This window comes from Pygocentrus nattereri, chromosome 14 (genome assembly GCF_015220715.1).
Source record: "Pygocentrus nattereri isolate fPygNat1 chromosome 14, fPygNat1.pri, whole genome shotgun sequence".
Classification (NCBI taxonomy): Eukaryota; Metazoa; Chordata; class Actinopteri; order Characiformes; family Serrasalmidae; genus Pygocentrus; species Pygocentrus nattereri.
The window spans coordinates 27,833,989-27,848,940 of record NC_051224.1 but is presented as its reverse complement, the minus strand read 5'-3'; the positions used below and the strand labels follow the sequence as shown (position 1 = coordinate 27,848,940).

At 36.4% G+C, this 14,952-nt stretch overlaps 1 protein-coding gene across 2 annotated transcripts; it reads right to left on the bottom strand.

The window, feature by feature from the left end:
* Positions 1 to 486: 486 nt before the first annotated feature.
* Positions 487 to 9,240, bottom strand: LOC108438897 (somatostatin receptor type 5-like). 2 transcript variants are annotated; one of them, XM_017717012.1, is made up of 3 exons: positions 8,773 to 9,240; positions 3,681 to 4,812; positions 487 to 2,687 (listed from the first exon to the last, which is right to left on the bottom strand). In XM_017717012.1, the coding sequence occupies exons 2-3, from the start codon at positions 4,752 to 4,754 to the stop codon at positions 2,613 to 2,615; spliced, it is 1,149 nt and encodes a 382-aa protein (XP_017572501.1). In that variant the 5' UTR covers positions 4,755 to 4,812; positions 8,773 to 9,240; the 3' UTR covers positions 487 to 2,612. The 2 variants fall into 2 exon arrangements, with proteins under 2 accessions (XP_017572501.1, XP_017572502.1); XM_017717013.1 differs by having other exon boundaries at positions 8,981 to 9,240.
* Between the last annotated feature and the right edge of the window lie 5,712 nt (positions 9,241 to 14,952).

The window sequence follows — 14,952 nt, the reverse complement described above, 5'->3', positions numbered from 1 at the left end:
TTAATTTCTTAAAATAACATCAGAGCTGTTAGAATGTTAGAATTTGGTGGGGAAAAAATGTGTTGCAAATGTGTTGCAAGTTGCAAGTTCTTCTTGGGTTGCCAAAAGCAAAACTTTCCAATATTAGAATAGGATCTATTTTAAGTGATTTTTCCATTCCACAGATTGAAGTGTGAATGTTAACTTATTTTACTTGGAATATTACAATTAGGTGGGAAACACTACTGCTGAAGTTGTATGTGCATGTTTTTTTTTCTCAAAACTGCTTATAAAAATTGTGTGTATATATTTGAATGCATTTAGTGATGGACTAAATGCCAACATCATTCATGCATTAAGCTTTTTTATGAGTATTCCTGGTCACCCTACACCAGCCACACAAACCAAAGAGACTAGCATCTGGGCAACATTTGCACATATTGTAACTCACAATACATAATCCTTTGAATGTTTAAAGTACCTCAAAAATAAAGTAGCATAGATGGCTTACTGAGACACACTGAACATGATCTTTATTTTAGCATAGCGGTGTTACAAGTGTTTCATGCCTGGCATGTAGTCCTGTTTGTGGAGTGCATGATACAACTCAGACAAAGGTGTCCTTCAGTGTGACCTTGAGGATAAGCAGCAGTCTTGGAGACATGGAATGCAGGACATGGAGCTAAATTTTGTGGAAAAGGGTGCACTGTGTTTCCACCGTGGCACCTGCAGATCCCTGCATACAAAAAAAGAGGTTTTCAGTAAACAACTCAGATATGGGGGCAGGTCAGGGGAAGTGAGGCGAGTGAACAGTGATAAAACATACAGTGATGCAACATACATGTATAGTAGTTTATGTGCTATTTTGTATGTGTGCCTTCAGAAACACCTTTAAATGTTTTTTACCATCTTTATCAATATTCTAAATGATTTATTTGTCATGTGAAAAAAAATTTTTCTTTCCATAATGTCATGAAATGTGTTTCAGTCTTTGTTTTAATAAATGAAACCCTTAGAAGATCATTGACATCAAGTCACATTCTCAGGCTGAAGCTGTTTTTGCATGCTCACCCTGCTGCAACAGCTTGGCTAACTGGTTTGTCCAGCCAAACCTACATGCAACACACGGTCTTTTGAAAAGAAACAACACTCTTCTGATCTTTTGTTTACAGCAAAAACAGATTACCTCAGTTTAGAGTTTATGGAAAAAAGATAAGATTTCACTTAATTTATTTGTGTATGTTTGTGTGTGTTGTGCCATAGTACCATATACTATTAAATACCTAAATTAAAACCATAAAAACATTTGTTGCAAACTTTGTATCTTGAGGGATTTCTTACCAAAAAATAAGTTAATGGGAAAGTAAAAGTAAATATAAATATTTGGCTACTTTTGTTTGGATTTTAAAAGCTGGCCTGTTGTGTTTTACCTGAATAATAAATGAGGAAGAAAGAAAATTAAAATGGCATGTTTTGTTCTCTGTGAAACATCCTTATTTGATTAGGATTTCAGGGCTAGTGGTCTGAAATAATGCAGGTCCTTTGGCAATAATATGACTATATTGTTGCTCTCCTAACAAACCACATCTCCGAAATGGTCACTTTATAGGAGAAAGCATAAACATGTTTACAACTAGTGTTATGTTACAACTTTTCTTCATTGCTGTTTTACGATTAAAACACAGTGAAGGTTTCAGACGACAGCAAAGATGAGACAGTGAAACAGTACTCTGTAATTAAAACAATTTTAAAATAATGAAAAACATCCACGTTTGGCTATGAGTTACTAGAGTGTACTACAAATGCCACAAGTAATCAGTAAGTTATGTATGGTACAACAGCATGAGCAATTGTTCACATCATCACATTCCACAATATCAGTTCTAGGTTGAAATACTGGTTAGTTCAGCCAAAATCCCAACATTGCAAAAAGCATAAATGTAAGGTAAGTGTTGAGAACTGTAAGTTCTCAATGTCTTTTCATATCAACAGCATAAATCCCTTTGTCAATAAGGACAGTGTGTTCTTAATGAATAAAAACTAATTGTGAACTTCTGCCAAACACGAATTTGGCATGTGAGTTTCTGTTTCTTTCTGGTGGCTGTTCCAGTTTATCCTTATGATTTTTCCAAGGGGATGGTGAATACTCCATTGAGACTCCTTATGATTTTTAGAGAGTGTGTGAGATTGTTAGGACAGCTGACCACGTAGAGCTGTCCAGAACTCATCTTGAGTTTCCTTCCCAATGCAGCATGACCAAACCACTTCCTCTCCTAATAGTCTCAATAGGCTTAAGTCAGAGGTCACCAAAGAGTTGTACAGCTTCCCAAGTTTCCCAGCCCCATTAACTGGTCCAGACCCAAATTGTGTTTTCCATCCTTAAAAAAAGAAAAAAAAAATTTCCAGCACAGGGAATATTTTCCCTACCCGTCAGTTTCTTCTGTCACAGCTTGAAGATTGAAAGCAGTTTCTGCTGCAGAACTCCCCTCATTAAGAACTGAGCAGGCAGCTGTAAAATGGATATTCATGTTCTTGAGTTTCAAATAATTAGATATCAGCTCTCAATACTGGATTGATTGATCAACCATCCTTTTTCTCCAGTTCGTCTCTATGATTTCTAAGGTAGAAAATAATCATATTGTTGACTGACTGATCACAGAGGGCAGAAGTTCCACTTTGGCATTACCTCCAGACTCCATCTGATAAGCCTGCAAAAATTAAAGTGAATAAAGTGATTGGTATATGAATGAATACAAAGTTTCTAGCTTTTCACATATTCATGACTAAAATAACATTCCCAGTTAAAATTTATTTTGACCACAATCCAGATAAGGTAAGAGAGCTGATGTCTGTAAACATGACAATAAGTCTGTGAACATGACAACGAGTTTGTTCCTAACATCTGACAATTACTGATTTACTTCTGCTTTCTGCTGTGTTTTAGGTCTATATTTGAAGGGGAACGAGTACAAACTATAAGTGGGATGGTCCTGATAAACCTGCCATTCATTAGTATCCAATATAATCACAAAAGATTTCAAGGAATAAAAATAAAAGCTGGGAACAAGTAGTAGTTTGCTAGGAACAGACAAGCCCCAAACAATATTTCATGTGGCTATTTTTAGAAACAAACAGGCAGCAGTGTTGTTTCAATATTCTGAGATAACATTATTGTCCAACAAGTAATGATAAAGTTTAGCACAATTATCTACCCGTGAAATTAGATAATTTCACATAGATAAAAACTGCATAAATCAAGTAAAAATGTTTACATATAGGTAAAATAATCTTACAATTTTATAATAAGGAATAGATAAATTGATTTTCAACTCCCAAGATATCATTTTTGCACTGTATTTCTTTTTATTTTCTCAGTGCCATAATGAAAGACACTCAGTCATACACTCAGAAGACACAGAATGGAGTCTTTCATACTTCATATTCAACGTGTCAGAAGTCATCATAGTAGGGAAAATGTTATAGCAGTTGCATATGCATGAGAATGTAGGGCATTTACTTTTTTTTACATCCTTGGCAAGGTATTTCCCTAATTTTACCACAAAAATTGTTGTGCACAACACTGAACTGCAAAAGTGATGATCTGTTTAAGAACGTTAATTTGTCAATACAGAGAATATGGATCTAAAATCTTTAAGAACCAGTCTTCAAAAGCCTTGCAAATTGTAAGTCATGTAACTTACGTGATGGTTCTCGCCATGGCTATTGGAGTCAGTGGCTCTCGGGGAGATGAAAGGGTCCTGTTGGCTGGCACTCTCAATGCGTGCCCGTCCAGGGTTACTATCCTCCACCCCATTGGCCTTGTGGACACAGAGGACTTTCTGGAAACTCTGCTTAAAGTTGTCAGACAGGAAGCCATACAGAACAGGATTGGCACAGCTATTCATATATGTCAGGATAACACTGAGAAAGTAGACACCATCCATCTCGGTTGGGAGGAAGATGAAAACATTGATAATGTTGAGGATGAAGAATGGGAGCCAGCAGAGCACAAACACAACCACAATGATTACCACCATGCGTGTCACCTTCCTTTCTGATTTGCGTCGTTTGGCGAGTCCTGCTCGGGCTCCAGCTGACTTTACTTTGACAACGATGAGGAGGTAGCTTATGCATATGACCAACAAAGGGCAGAAGAATCCTAAGATGGCAGTGTAAAGTATGAAGGCCACTGACCATGCGGTTCTTGGTTCTGGCCAGTTTATGTTGCAGGTGTTATGTCCGGCTTGAACATTTGCGTAAATGATGACTGGAAGTGCCAAAATACAGGACAGAGCCCAAACCATACAGTTTATGACCTTAGCAACACTTGGCCGCCGCCATTTTGCACTGCGGATGGGATGAACCACAGCCATGTAACGGTCAATACTCATCACTGTCAAACAAAAGGTGCTGGTGAACTGACTGACGGTGTCTGCACACATCATAACACGGCACAGAAAGCTGCCAAATGGCCAGTAGTTGAGTAAATTGTGAGTGGTTTGGAAAGGAAGTCCAAGTACATACAGCTCATCAGCTACTGCCAAGTTTAAGATATACATGTTGGTAACCGTCTTCATCTTAGCATATCGCAGAACCACAAAGATAACTAACGTATTTCCAGTCAAGCCCAGTATGAACACAATGAGATAAATTACAGCCAGGATCTTATTACTGTCGCTATCAATGCTTGTGGGAAGAGAATCATTTTTGTCTTGATCATGGAGGGAAGATTGGTTCAGATAATGAAAAACAGATGTGTTCCCCTGGGTCTCCATCTTTGGAACACAATGAAGGTTTGAAGAATAGGAACTCTTGTGGCTGGGCAATCAAATTCTAGAAAAAAGATGCAGAGTTTATTATGCAAATAATAATATAATAATAATAATAATAATTTTATATATATATATATATATATATATATATATATATATATATATATATATATATATATATTGTGTCACTGTCATGACAAAACCCTGTATATCCAAAATAGTAATGCATGAAATACACTGTAAAGGCTAGCTGGTAGGGATGTAACCATTGGCAGGCCTACCCAGGTTGATCATAGGATTACCCAGTGAAATTGGGGGAAAACACTTATTAAGCTGAATTTTTAAAGATTTGATTTGTTTTTTTAAAGTGCTAAATCACAACTAAGATCTCCACCAAGCTTTTCTCAGACCTCCAATGACTGTCTAGCAACTGTCACTATCTGCCATTGCCTTAAACCAGTTTAGTTTGTTATTAGTATCTGTCATGTCCATAACTAGCATGAGAACACCAAGGCCCTCGATAGCTTCAGGATGGTTTAATGAAATTCAATAAGGAAACAGCGACAAAACTACCCAATCAGCAGTGACTGGTTCTTGGCTGACAGATGTTTGGGCATAGACTAAATGTACATGCAGCATACTATTGACTGACACACATCATAGCTACGAAAAAAATGTGAGCTTGTGAGAGTATTTAATAGATTATGCTTGTAAAATGCAATTGACATAAAATGAATGTAAACATATCACTTGATTTATTATTGGTTTCAACATGCATTTTCAGAAAACATTTTTATGTCATTTTATGTCCATATATATATACACACACACACACACACACACACACAGTACTGTAAAAAAGTAAGACACCACTATTTTGCTTTGACTAAGTAAAAGCTTTAAGTAAAAGCTATGGATTTTTCAGTGTTAGAAAAAAGCAGGAAACAGAATTTCTTATATATATATATATATATATATATATATATATATATATATATATATATATATATATATATATATACTATAAATCTATTAATGTTTCATTTGTAATCTTAAAACTGAATTATAGCTGTGTCCTTCCAACAAAAATTGTTTCCTAAGTTGTTGCGGACATAATGTTCCCCTTCAAAGAGACACTTATATTCAACCAACCACCCAAATTGCTTTGAAATGTTTTTTTCTTTGGCCAAAGGAAATATTTCTGAGGTATTTAGAGTAGTGGTGCCTATGAGTAAAATTTTAGTAGGTGCTCCTCGAAACCAAGTCTGATATCATACTGAGTAACCTACACAGAATTAATAGTTGTTAGTGTAAATTGGAGCAATGTAGCCAACCTTAACAGTTAAATAATTTAAATCTAGCTCATTTTAAATGACATGCATTAGCTAGGTATGCTACATTAGTTGGATCAAGTAGCGCTGCAGTAAAGAAGACAAGAACTTTTGTTCTATGTCAGAAAATCTGTCTCTTTCAACAACAGATTTTTGCCAGTCTGATTGAACACATTCTGTTTATAGATTAAGACTGAGGTGTTGATATGTACACTCAGCAATCTGATGAGAAATCTATGTTTCCATGCACACTACAAATAATCCGATCCAAAATTACATCCATGGGTAGAGTACCACTTAGTGTAGACATTATCATGACAATAAGAATCATGTGAGTCCAGTCAGACAAGTAGCAGTGTGTTACCTTAGCCTGAGTTTTCAGCTGGCGTGCTTGTGTTTTTATTTACTTTAAAATTATGGCAGACTCAGGAAAACATATTTCACAAGTACTTATTAAAGAAGAAGCCAGAGGAAGACGTTATGTTGACCCATCAGCTGGACAACAGTCACACCTCCATCTTTTAAAGTTCAAAGCATAAACTTTGTCTCCTCTGCAGACTAGTTTCTGTCTCCTGTCATGTTGAACTTTCACTATGATGCAAATGCACAGGCACAAAACATACTTAAACTTTGCAATTGGGAATGGCATCAGTTGCAGTCATCTACATGGCTACTATTGTTCTTTTAAACTGATATTTTACAGGATTATCCACCGTGTTCGATCTGATAGAAATTGTATTTGGAATAGTCAGACTAATCAGGCTGCAGGTAAACATGACTAGTGACAGCAGGAATTACATCCAAGGCAAATGCACCTAGGGAGCTCACTTGGGAAGTTTTATGCTTGAAGAATTATGGTTGGCTGTTTGAGCTGTAGCTGAATGCCCTCTAAAGTCAAGACAACATTGTGCAGTTTTAGAAATCATTTTATTTGTTGACTCGCACTATATGTTTGAATACTCCATCATGTTTAGACGAAGCCTACGATCCATATACTAATAGAGCATGAAAATGCTCTGTCCATGAACAATTTCAAATAAAGCTTTTTCATGCACATCGAGTACAGGAGCATAGAGGAACTGCTAACACTGAGCACTGAAGCTAAAGCAAGTGGTTATATACAGTACATAGTAGGACAATAAAGTCTCTCTACAGCCTATTTTACAAAGATAAATAGCATATTAATGTTCTCACTGTTCTATGTGTCACATGGCATCAGCTGGTGTGGGAATGTTGGTAAGTTTTAGGAGTATGATTAAATAAGCATGATTTCAGCCTGATACCCAATACCTGTATTGGTATCAATGCATCCCTAATTTAGAGTTAAAATAATGCACTTGCATTATGTTACTGAGCCTTGTGTATATTTTTTCTGCTTTTTAACTGATGTTGAACTTAATGGCTGGAATGGATTTGACTGGCCTCTGACTTATGCACAGATATTAATAGGCCTCTGTCTCTCTCTCTTTCTTTCTATCTCTCTCTCTCTCTCATTATATATACATATATATATATATATATATATATATATATATATATATATATCACCGCTTTTGGAAGAAATCTCCATTTTTCAGTTTTTGACATAATTTGAAAATGCTTGTTATTCTTAACATTGTGCGTAAATTTAATGAGAAATGGCCTGAATTTACTTGGGAAAAAGTCTGGTTCCATTGACTTACATTACTCCTGTAAAGTTACCAATTTGGAGATATGAGGTTTTCTTCTGACAGCAGCGATACATATATATATATATATATATATATATATATATATATATATATATATATATATATATATATATATATATATATATATATATATAAACACCTTTGTGTGTAAGAAAAGGGTTACTCTGTGTCTGGAGTGCCTGGAGAACCATCCCCCAGTGCAGATTTATTAGGAGTTTACATGACCTTGACTTAAGTGCCTATTCTCCCTGGAGATGAAGCATGCAAGGGAACAGGGCAACAGAAACTATTGTAAAAATACATTGGTTGACGTTGAAATTCTATGAACCACAAATCAAAACACAGAGCTAACGATGCCATTGTTGTGAGTACAAACAGTACCTTGCAGATAGAGGCAGGTTCATAGAAACCTCTTAAGTTTGCATCGTATTAGTGAATATTTAACTTTACACCTCCACAGTAAAGTTTCACTTTGCAAAAACGAGAAAGACAGGAGATAAACTACGATTTATGGGCTGCACAGTGCATATTCATGAAAAAAGAATGACAGTGCAAAATTGTTCCCAGATCTTCAGATAATTACAACCCATAATTAGATATTTGCCACACTAACAAATTAAAAGGACAATTAATTGTGTACATGAGTGTTTCAAGCTATAATGATTACATGCCTGTGCAGTCAAGCACTGAGCGCAGATTCTCGGAGCGTGTGAAATTTTAGATACTGTGCCATCCGCAAGTAAACTGCACATTTGTATACTCGTCAGCCCGTCGCTTAAGTGGAGCCCAGGGCGACTTCGCATGACCTTTTCGCACAGCAATTGCGGATGGTTGAGAAGTGTAGCAATTAATTGCAACAGTCAGTGCCTGAGCGTTTGCTATTTTGTGTACAAACGATGTATTGGTATACATCATGCCATTAAGTACACATGCCAGCCTTATCCTCGTGAATTTAGATTCAGGTCCTAATGTCTTAATTTTATTATTTGTAATACTTACATAAATCGCTGTCCATGGTACCCTAGGTTTTGTTTTTGGTTCCACTTCACAGACTATGAAACGTTTCTTCTTCTTACTTGTCGATTATACGCAGGTTATACCCGTGAATGCGAGTTGTTGTCGCACCACTAGAGTTCCAGCAAAAAACAACAACAGCAACAACAAAAGTGTAGGTATATATATATATAAAAGAAAGAAAACAACGCACGAGGTCTCACGAAGGGTGAATGCTCTGGTCTCCACTGCCTGTCTTTAAGTTGTAGGGTTGGGTCTGCGGGTCATGAAAAATACGGCGTTGCAAGAACCAAAAAACCTACTCAAATCGCTCCACTGTTATTATACAACAGACATCAGATGTCAAGTTCTAATGTTATGTTTGAATGTATTCGCATTTTCGTAAAGGTAAATCCGTTCGTGTGTCCAGATCATTGAGTTATGCTGCTGCGCTGCAGAGCTCTCTGCGTTCAGGCAGACAGTTGGGTTCAGTGGAAAAGTCGGAGGCTGGTATTTATCTAGACAAGTGGCATGACACAGTTCCTGGCGCGTCGCTTCGTATGCAAGGAGGTATCACTTTTTATAGCACAGGGATTTGAGGCATGAGAAGCTGTTTTACTTCTGACACAGCTTCAGTGTTGTGAGACAAATTTTGGAGTTCCTTTTGATTAAAAGAGACAAGTATGTATGGAATGCATTAATAACTAATAAGGAAACGTCTCTTCGAAAAAAAAACAATGTGGAAACCATAGGTTAGTCATTTTCTAATTGGAATTTATTTTATTTATCAGCTTCCTACCTTACTGAGTGACTTTACTATCTGTGTGAATACAGGGATATTTTAAAAGCAATATGCTGAGTGAGTAATGCCTGCTATTTTATCTCTTGTAGAAATTGCGTTTAAACTGAGGAAACTTTTAAAGTTGCGTCCAGTAGGTGATGCTGAGGAGTACTATAACTTTTACACAGCCCTGGTAATGACAACTCAAAATCTGGTTCCCTCTGTTATGTTAAGTGGGTTAATGAGTGTCTCTGCATTTGTTAAAAGCTAGGGCAAAAAGCTAGTAAGGTCATGACTTTGTGCAGGCCATGACAAAACACTTCACTGGCCAATGCTTTACCAGAGGCTCCAGCTAAGACAGAACAGTTGCTGATTTTGCAGACATAGAAAACATTATATATATATATATATATATATATATATATATATATATATACACACACACACACACACACACACACACACCGGCCACTTTATTAGTAGTATTGCTAGTAAAAGGTTGGACCCCCTTTTGCCTTCGGAACTGCCTTAATTCTTCATCGCATACTTTCAAGAAGGTGTTGGAAACATTCCTCAGAAATTTTTGTTGCTTATTTGAGTTACTGTTGCCTTTCTATCATCTTGAACCAGTCTGCCCATTCTCCTCTGACCTCTCACATCAACAAGGCATTGTCGTCCACACAACTGCCGCTCACTGGATATTTTCTCTTTTTTGGACCATTCTCTGTAAACCCTAGAGATGGTTGTGCGTGAAAATCCCAGTAGATCAGCAGTTTCTGAAATATTCAGACCAGCCTGTCTGGCACCAACAACCATGCCACATTCAAAGTCACTTAAATCACCTCTATTCCCCATTCTGATGCTCGGTTTGCACTTTAGCAAGTTGTCTCGACCACGTCTACATGCTTAAATGTGTTGAGTTGTGGCCATGCGATTGGCCATTTGTGCTAAAAAGTAATTGAACAGGTGTACCTAATAAAGTGGTCGGTAAGTGTACACACACACACACACACACACACACACACACATTTTCTAAGCCGCTTCTCCCTCAGGGTCGTGGGGGGATGCTGGAGCCTATCCCAGCGGTCATTGGTCGGAAGGCAGGATACACCCTGCACAGGTCTATATACATACACTATACACTATATTGCCAAAAGTTTTTGCTTGTATTTGCTTCACATGCATATGAAATTGGGTGACATCCTATTCTTAATCCATAGGGTTTAATATGATGTTGGCCCACCCTGTGCAGTTATAACAGCTTCAACTCTTCTGGGAATGCTTTCCACAAGGGTTAGGAGTGTGTTTATGGGAATTTTTGACCATTCTTCCAGATGCGCATTTGTGAAGTCAGACACTGATGTTGGATGAGAAGGCCTGGCTTGTAGCCTCCACTCTAATTCATCCCAAAGGTGTTTTATCAGGTTGAGGTCAGGACTTTGTGCAGGCCAGTCAAGTTCTTCCACAACAAACTCGCTCATCCATATCTTTATGGACCTTGCTTTGTGCACTGGTGTGCAGTCATGTTGGAACAGGAAGGGAACAAAGTTGGGAACATGTTATTGTCCAAAATCTCTTGGTCTGTTCAAGCATTAAGAGTTCCTTTCACTGGAACTAAAGCGCAAAGCCCAGCTCTTGAAATCTGACCCCACACCATCTTAAGCTAATCTGAAGGCCACATGAAGTTTGGAGTTCTGTAGCGATTGACTCTGCAGAAAGTTGGCGACTTCTGCGCACTATTTTCCTCACTATCCGTTGACCCCACTCTCTCAATTTTACTTGGCTGACCACTTTGTGGCTGAGTCGTTGTGAGTTGCTGTCGTTCCCAATCACTTGCACTTTGTTATAATACCACTGACAGCTGACTGTGGAATATTTAGCAGTGAGGAAATTTCTCGACTGGACTTGTTGCATAGGTGGCATCCAATCACGTTACCATGCTGGAATTCACTGAACTATTGAGATTCTTTCATAAATGTTTCTAGAAGCAGTCTGCATGCCTAGGTGCTTGGTTATACACATGTGGCCATGAAAGTGATTGAAACATGGGTGAGTGAATACTTTTGGAAATATAACATATATCTATCTATCCATCTATATATATATATATCTATATCTATCTATCTATCTATCTATCTATCTATCTATCTATCTATATATTTATATATATATATATATATATATATATATATATATATATATGGGATATGGGAAATGTTTATACAGTCTAATAACGTTAAAGATAAGCATACTATTAAGATGGGATTACTTTTACAAGAGAAGGTGTAGTAATTTAACCTGTCAATAATTTTTTACATATTGTGCATTCCCACATCTGTAAAGATGACAGCAGCTTTTACCCACTATAAAATACAATTAACCCCAGTTTATATCAGTTCTGTGCAACTTGACATGCTGGTAAACATTCTGAAAAGAAATGTTCATAGTTTTTGTTAAGTTTCAAGGCCCTCAGAGAAGTACTGACTTGTATTCTTTGCAGCCCAAATCAAGAGACTAAGTTTAGTTTAATTTCATTCATGTAAATATTTTGTATTATGTGTTTTTTGCAATGAGAAGAAAAAAAAACCAGTTTCAGACAGTTTCAGATGTATGGTTTTGGGTGAACCTGAGCTGTGGGGGCAGGACTGAAAGCTAAAATGCTGTTAAATTGAGAGTGTATACACTACAGAAATCACTGTGCTTGCATTTTCAGATTTGGAATTTTATTCTGTTTGGTTAGGTAGGTTTTGAGTTTAATTTAATTTTGTTTAGACTCTGTTAGGCTCAAGGCTGTCTACAACTGTGAACCTACTTCTGCAATTCCTGTCTATTTTGGGTATCCTGTTTTTGGCAGTATCTTTGCTGAAGAGTAGTTTGGATTAATTAGACTACAATCTCTAAGTGGACTACAAAATAAGTATAATAATATTATTAATTACTAATTAATACATTAATATTTTCTCCTTAAATAAGAGCATATGCTAAATGCCATAAGTGTAAATGTAAATGTGACAATGGCAAGGAAAATCTCCCTAAGAGCAAGAGGAAGAAAACTTGAGAGGAGCCATAACCTAAAAGGAGAACCCATTCTCCTCTAGTTGACACCAGATAGCATAGCAAGAACACAAAAGGAGCATGAGCTATGAGAATAATTAATAAGAAAACGACTAATGTAAATATAGTGATGAATACAATGAATTAATAAATGCAAAATTGGCCTAATCATTAGATGGGGATATTCAGGATAACCAAAAATAAAGCAATGACTACTGTGAAAAGTCTATCAAAGGTTATCTAAAAAAAATTAAATCCATGGTTGCCACAAGTTTTAGTATGAATGGGTAAGGAAATCAATATAGTGTGGAGTACAGTCAGGTCCATAAATACTTGGCACACATTGACAAAGTGATTGTTATATTTATTTGAAGGTCAAACAGCAGAATTTCAGCTTTAATTTGAGGGTTTGATTTTTTGGTGTGATGAGATTCATAAATACAGAAATCTCATTGCTTATTATGAATTGATCATACATGTACAGAGATCAGTGATTTTTGTCTTCCAAACAATACTTAAGAAACTAAAACATAAGGTTGATGTAATTGAGAGTCTGTTTACAGCTAATCCTGAAAGACACTCCGCATGAAAGTCAAATAATAGGGCTGAATCGTTCTTTGTATAGTTTGCACTCATATATGTCACAGCCATATGCTCAAAGAACTTGTTGCAAGTGCTGTTTTGGGTCAGTTTTCATTTTAACATAAACATAAAGGTTCCTAAATGGTTCTTAACTTGGACATACAGATCTAGGATAAGCCTATAATTGGTATAGAATTTTACATTACCTAGAGATTCTTTGAACTGAAAAGATTTCTTTTCTGAAAGGTTCTTCAAATGTATCCTTTTCATTTGCAAAAATAATTCTTTAAAAATGTATCCAATGAACAGTTCTTTAGCCAACCAAAAGTGATTATTCTATGGCATTGCTCCAAAAAACATGGCACATTGAATTTTAAAAGCAGTACACTATAGTGATGTAAACTAACAAAAGTGGAAATCTTATATTTTATGGTACTCATGAATAAATCTATAATCCTGAGGCCATTAGAATCAGTTAATAAGGGACCCTAAAACTAGCTATATGAGTTACTCACAGAGGTCCCTCTGCAATACTGTAGATGTCAGTGAGATGAATGAGCTGGGTTTAAGAGCCAGAGTAATTACCTGGTCTCTCATCTCCTAATACCACGCATTCTCTTTCTCTCCACCCCTCCTCTTCCCCCTCCCTTTTCCATTTTATTTAATTTAGAGGGCCTTATTGGAATGGAGGTTTTGTAACAAAGAAAATCAGATGATGACAGCAGGGCTGAGCATTTTAAATAGTTATGCACTTTAATTATCACTGGTGGTTGCCATTTGTGCCTTTATAACCATCTTTTCAATGTTTCACTAGTTACGTGAGTGATGACAGCAGCAGAGTTTACAGAGAAAATAATAATGGTATCTAAAACAAATGATCAGATCTAGAACATTCTCTCTCTCTCTCTCGCTCTCTCTCTATCTCTCTCTCTCTCTCTCTCTCTCGCAGTGTCTCACTTTTTATCTATTCTGATGTTGCATTTAGTTAAAAAGTGTTTTTTAATCTCAAATCTAAAAATTATGTAATGAAGGTGACTTGATTGTTATTAAACATGAATAAAATGACTTCATATACATTATAGATTTGATGAGTTAAGAGAATATTTAAGTGTTGTATTGACATATTATATCCCAATTGAACTACACCTGATAAACTGGTTGTGTGGATAGTAAAGTCAGTTATGGCTAGCATATGATTCCTCTCTGAGGAAATTAATGTCTTATAGAGTGTAGAGATAACCTGGTGTATTTCCTCTAGGACTTCAAATCAGGGTAGTATCTATTGAACATGTATTCCCTTTCATTGCTTTGTAACTGCCTTGGTATCAAATCTATGTTGACAGCCAAACACAAAATAGATTACATATTACCACTGATTTCATAGCACAGTTTCACTCACTTGCTCAAAGGTTTGGGCTATACTTTTTAAGTGCAAGTTTGCAGCAAATCATTATGATGAATGCCGCACCAGAGCCACTAGCTGAAATTTATCACCATAGCACTTACTACTTTTCCTAGAGCACCTTGACAAAACCTGATGCTGGCAAAAAATACAACCCAATTTCCAAAAATTTGAGACTCTATTCAAAATGCAAATAAAAACAAACTGCAGTGATGTGCAAATCATTTAAACTCGATATTTATTTGAAAATAGTACTAAAATAACATATCAAATGTTGAAACTGAGAAATTGTATTGTTTTTTGAAAAATGTTTGCCCATTTGGAATTTGATGGCAGCAACATGTTCCAAAAAAGTTGGGACAAGGGC

Excerpts from the sequence above, each read along its gene's own strand:
- LOC108438897 (XM_017717012.1), bottom strand. The coding sequence starts at position 4,754 with ATGGAGACCCAGGGGAACACATCTGTTTTTCATTATCTGAACCAATCT. Across the intron at positions 2,688-3,680 it reads GCCATGGCGAGAACCATCAC|GCTTATCAGATGGAGTCTGG; the intron begins GTAAGTTACATG and ends TAATTTTTGCAG.